The 6,077-nt window shown below is 31.0% G+C and overlaps 1 protein-coding gene across 1 annotated transcript; it reads right to left on the bottom strand.

Annotated features, from left to right (window-relative positions):
* Nucleotides 1-2,562: 2,562 nt before the first annotated feature.
* On the bottom strand, nt 2,563-3,033 carry LOC126739750 (piggyBac transposable element-derived protein 5-like). The gene has a single exon (XM_050445549.1). The coding sequence runs from the start codon at nt 3,031-3,033 to the stop codon at nt 2,563-2,565; it is 471 nt and encodes a 156-aa protein (XP_050301506.1).
* Nucleotides 3,034-6,077: the final 3,044 nt, after the last annotated feature.

Here is a 6,077-nt window from a genome sequence, read left to right as displayed (position 1 = left end):
TTGCAATTAATCTCATAGATCCCAGACTTTTGATTGAATTGCATTTCATCTTTTGGGTTTGCTAAAACATTTCTTAACTGGGCCGAACTTTGATAGACCTTTCTTAGACCTAAGTCTTTGAAAACTCTATCAAAGCCTCTCGTCAAGATAGGATCATATGGTATTGCAACAAAAGTTTGCTTATTTTCACCTTTTTGAAATGTGGTAGAGTTTTTAAGATTAACTTTAAACCTATGTCTTCTAATCAGCTTATCAATAATTCAGTATACAGTATATATATATTACGGGAATTAACCAATTTACAAAATAAATATAGTAATTAAATTATTCAACAAAATAAAATTTTATATCGCAATAAAGCACTTGAAGTATTAGTAACTTTCTCTAGAAAAACCTTTCGAAGATTCTAGCAAGTACTGAATTGATAATTCAACACTTACTACAATCTCCTCCAGGTTGTTCTTGCAATTTAAATCTGGTGCAAAGTTTAAACCCTTATTGATAACATCAAGTTCTTTCTCATTAAATGACTGAGAGGACTGATTTTCAATGATATTAATGGATTTTTCCTTTTGTTGTTTATCCTTTGCATTTATTTTTTAGTTTTTTGTTTAGTGACGAAAATTTTCTAATATTTTAAGTTTGTTTAAAATTTGTGGTTAATAACATCAAACCTGTTTCTTTAAAAATCGCTCCATGCTTGATACCCTAAATCAGTTTGTCTAAAAGTAATTTTTTTAAAAAGTGTGTATGCTTCCAATTCTAAAATGTTTACTATGTAAATATTTAATTTCTAAATGTAGCCATTTTTGCTAAGCAAAAACTTCAGCCTTTTTGTCAAATTGAGATTTACTTTTTAAAGATACATCAATAAACATTGGAAAAACTGAAAGGTGTTGCAAGATTTTAAAACCAAACATCTGCATTAATTAATCTAATTTTAGTACTGATCTTAAAATACAAGTTCTGTTCCGTTGACCATGAAGCCATCCTGATAGTCCTATGGTTAGAACCTTTGGTGTGATGCTCAAGTTACGAGACAATTTTACCACTAACCAAAACTCTTTATTTTTCGGACTAATATTCAACTATTGTTTCACCCTTCCCCCATCCTTACCAAATCAAAACAAAATCTTCCTTTTATCCTTAACCTTGACTCAAAACATACCAGAATCTACATATCTCAAGCGCCATCTACTAACGTAAAATTTAAAGCATACCCGCGGTCTGATTTGTATAGGTACATCCAACATTTAAATGGGAAAACTTTCGCCCGCTACAACGTTCGCATGTAAATATGCCAGAGATAAAGTTTATCTGTTTAATTTTAAAATTTGCTTTTCAAAGGGGCTCTGCTCGAAAAAGTTTTGATTGTCTTTTAACTGTTATAAATAAACTGGAAAAAGGGAATTTTATGCGGTTGTTTATTTACTAGGGTTAAACATGGGGGCGAAAGTAGGTCATTTCTATTCAGGGTCCTAAAGTCTAGTTTTATTATTATTGTGACAGTTTGTTTAGCACTCTTACGTCATAATATTGCTAAGCAAAGCTCTCTAAATAATCAGTAGATATGATTTAAAGAGAGCATGTTGAACCCCCTAAATTTTTAAAGTAAACATGAAACTAAGATGGCAACAGTGCGGTTAAGTGTGCTGTCCAGAAGCTTTCCTTAATCAGTCAAGAAGGAATTGACAATTAGAATGACTGAATAAGTAAACACCTACACTCAAATATTCGTATACTTATGAGGCCATCTGAGGATCAGTTTTAATATTAAATCCTTTCGTTTGATATCGCAAAGCATAATCGAAATTTAGAAACAGACTTTTTCTTACTGGATCGATTTCCAGAGATATTTGACAAAAATCCATTACTACAAATATTCCCAGCGCTATCTTGCGGCCCTCAGCAATGATGGATAAAGCAGTTTTCTGTAACAACAGATATTGTTAGGCTGCCTCGTTTGCGTATATTGAGCCAGATGGCACTATTATTTTATTTTATGTATTTACTTTATAGATCCACATATATAAACATGCAAAATTTCGAATTATGCACCTAGATAACCGAATATCTGCATGTGCTCCTAATTGTTTTTACGAAAAAAAAAATTCATAAAATATATATTAACCATTACAAAAAAAAGAACCACAATAACTAAACATACAAATGAATACACATCCTATCCCCAGCCCTAATTCATTCACAAAAAATCTAACTTAGATGGAGAGTTCTTCAAGTTTTGTTCATTCTGTTCAGTTCTGTCAAGTTTTTACATAATTTTTTAAATGCTTTGAACCTATTAACAATTTTGATGTTGTTTGGAATTAAATTAACTTAAGATCTCTTATTCACATTTGTGTTAATTTTTTGAGTAACTAAGTGTTTGTTTACGCAATTTCTGGTATAATAAGAATGCATTACATAGTTGTTTTTTTCGTTATTTTTTTTAATAAAGCAGCATGTGGATTCTGGTACTATATCAGGCACATCGTCGTCTTGTAGTCCTTACAGGCTGATGATCTGATGACGTGAAAGGCTATTCGCCTGGTACTACTATTATTATTTTCTTGAAGCTTCCAATTGCGTTTTATGATCTGCACTAATTTGGACGTATCGTTCTGCCAATAACCCATCAACAACTCTTCGACGAAAATCTTTTAGGGGTAACCTTTTTAGACCTCTTAGTCGATAAAGAGTGAACGAATTGACAACGCAGCAATCAATGAGATGGAAAAAAATTCTCATCCACCATTTTTTACTTTTACGATCTAGCTCATAAGATGATTTCTTTTGGTCGAAACGGTCCACAAAGTTCATGTTACTTTTGTAGTCCACCGGTGCCATAGGACAAGGAACAGGGATTTTACTACCATCCTTTTGTTTTCGTTGCACAGAGCTTTTTACCGTTGGATCATGATGATTGGTCAAAATATGGACTGCTTCTTTGTCTTTCCGTTTAATCAAACTGATCCCATCAGAACTTATTGAATAATCATATTCACCTTGCTTTAAAAGTTTATCTTCAGTCATTTTTGAAAGATGTTTTCTCTTAGACTGAAAATTTTCAATAACATATACGAGTTGAAAAAGTTATCGAAGAAAAGCAGGTGATTTTTTTGTTGGAGATCCTCGGTAAGTCTAAGTATTACCTTTTCTCCTAACGAATGTTCCACATAGTAATCGGTTTTACCGGTATAAATATCAAAGTTATATAAATATGCATTTGAGTCAGCCAAAGTCCAAATTTTGTATCCTCGTTTTATAGGCTTTTTTTGGCATATATTGCTTCAACGTACTTCGCCCCTTAAATTTTACCATTGATTCATCGATTGCGTTGTTTTTTGTACAATCATAATATTTTTTTTAATTCTTCTTAATTGTATCTATAAAAGGCCTAACTTTATACAGTTTATCGAATCCTGCATTCCCTTTTTTTGCCATTACGCTATTGTCATTGAGGTGAACGTGACTAAGCAACCAACCGAATCTATTTACAGCCATAAACTGGGAAATCGACACACCAATAGTCGACACTCCAATAGTCTCTATAACTAGGTAGTGGTTTGATTTCCTTCATTTCTTTTGTATTGGTCGGATTATATTTTTTGTTATTTTTTTTGAAATTCTTGTTCAACATAGAGGTTTGTTTGAAAAACAATGTCTTCTATAAGCTTGTCACTTATAAACAGATTAAAAAAAAGTAAAGTAAGGTGACAACAGGTGATATTCGGTGATTTGATAGTGTTTATTAGATGTAAATTTTGAGTAGACCATGAAATTTTAGGTGGTTGATTATTTGATTTTTGTAAATACCTTGAAAGTGGGACGTCATCATCGCTGGAGTCATCATCACTACTGATCATAATATCATTAGGCTGTATTTCACAGAAATCATTTTCATTGTCGGACTCTTCTGAAATAATTGATTCCTGATCACTTGGAACTTTATCTATCATTTCTATTTCGTCGTAGAACTCTTTTTCAGTCATATCGACCAATTTTAAGTCCATAGGATATTTACTGCTGCCAGCGAAAGCCATAGCCTGAAAAAAGAAAATACCCTTATTGCAAAGTGGTACAAATTAGGGACTCATTAAAATTATGTTTTTTTTAAACCATAATCCTTAATTTTTATTGCATTTATATTTTTTACGTAAATATATACATCATAAAATGCATATAAAAGAATAATCCGAAATGCTTACCTTATCAAAATAAAAACAATACTAAATATTTATAAATAAAAACACGTGCTTCTTGCAACATCTAATGCGTTTGACCAGTCAAGACAGGAAATATTTATGCAGTATAGTAAAAATCCCGCATCCATGTTCATTAAATATATGGTAGGGATATGTGGTACAGAATATATGTCGCTGTGCCGAACAGGAAACTGAATTTGAAAGGTGGTTTATTTTTTGTACCACTATGCCTCTTTTAGCTATTTATTTGTGGTACGATTTATGTACCACACTGCCGAAAAGAGTTAAAGGTAGAACGGAAACATCACCTGGTAACACTTGCTTCGAACTTCGACCAATAGCAGAACCGAGTAAATTTCATTTAGGCTCGATTCGATAGCTTCTGATTTTTCTTTCCAAATTCTTTGTTTAATGATTTACCTTAAGCATAGTTTGTGATTTGTGATTTTCACGAGTGTTATTTGATCTCTTCAATTAATCCTTCTGAGATATGTCATAAAAATTAAATTTTGATTTCTCCGTTTACAATATTCTAATTCAAAGTGCTTAATGATCCATAACACCGGTGTCAGGTGCACGTTGCATGGCTGCGATTACTATCAATCAAAATAAAGGATATTTTAATTGTGTTTCATATATGTAAGACCATTATTTAATAGTAAGTGCTTAGGTACTACTTCTTTGATAAAATCAGTTTGCTGGAAAAATACCGGGTGTTCTGCATTGTGATCTGGAATTTTACATAAACTTCTGGACAAAATTATCGCACCACTTGATTTTTAGAGATTTTTTTTTAATAAAGATAAAGAAATAAGCAAACTTATAAGCATTGTTAACTATGCATTATTAATTAACAAAAACAATTATATTCTATTTAACAAAACGAGATTTAAGTAACTAAATTCAATACAAGGAAAAGCATCGATTTTCACTAACTTCAATTTTGATACAACAATAAAACAATAGACCCATAATGAATTCTTAATGACGTGTATTGCCACCTCTAGCTGCAATGACCGCTTGAAGTCTTCGCAGCATTCCTCGTATCAAATTATGAAAACTTTCCTGCGGATGTATTCTCACTCCTCACGAGCAGCATCTTCCATGATAAAGCATAAACATAGTTTTTGTCCAGTTCTGCTTTTTATACGAGAAAAGATATTATAACTGTTTTAACTGATATTTATTTTTATTTTAATTTTCTTGACAAAATAATTAGTGGTGCGATAATTTTGTCCAGGAGTTTATTTTTTGTTTTAAAATTTAAATTCTTTCTTAACTGTAAAGTTTTTAGTTGATAAAAATTGTTTATTTCATACCTCATGAAGAGTGTCACTTTAAAATGTTTTAATACAAATTCATTCTCAAAACCCAAGAATAGGATAACATTTTTTTGTTCTAAATTATTCAGTCCATGTATATTATATGGTATACCTACTATTTAAAAGAAAATAAATATTTTTTAAATCTTAATATGAGTTTTTGTTACCTACAATTACGTTGTTATATGCTTAATGAAATAATCAATAATGAAATAAGAAGCTTGTGTACAAATGCCTTGATCACTCCCTATCTTATATCCTACCACCTTTTAAATATATAGTCTTTTAGTTTCCTACATTTATGAAAATTATTTGTGGCTATAACACAATATATAAGACTTACGCTAAGAAAAAAAAAGAAAGCTACAATCTTAGGAATAGTATTGTCGGATTTACAAAACTAAGTGAAAACTGTTGGAATTTATTCTATAGTACCTATAGAAGCCGAGATTCACTCATTTATTGTTGACAATTTTTTTGAGTCCAAAATTGGCATAAATTTACTTCAAAAAAATCATATAAGTTGGTAAACGTAAATGAAACACTAAAA

Source organism: Anthonomus grandis, chromosome 8, assembly GCF_022605725.1.
Source record: "Anthonomus grandis grandis chromosome 8, icAntGran1.3, whole genome shotgun sequence".
Classification (NCBI taxonomy): Eukaryota; Metazoa; Arthropoda; class Insecta; order Coleoptera; family Curculionidae; genus Anthonomus; species Anthonomus grandis.
Note: the sequence above shows the minus strand (reverse complement) of the source record. Positions and strands in the feature narration are given on the sequence as shown.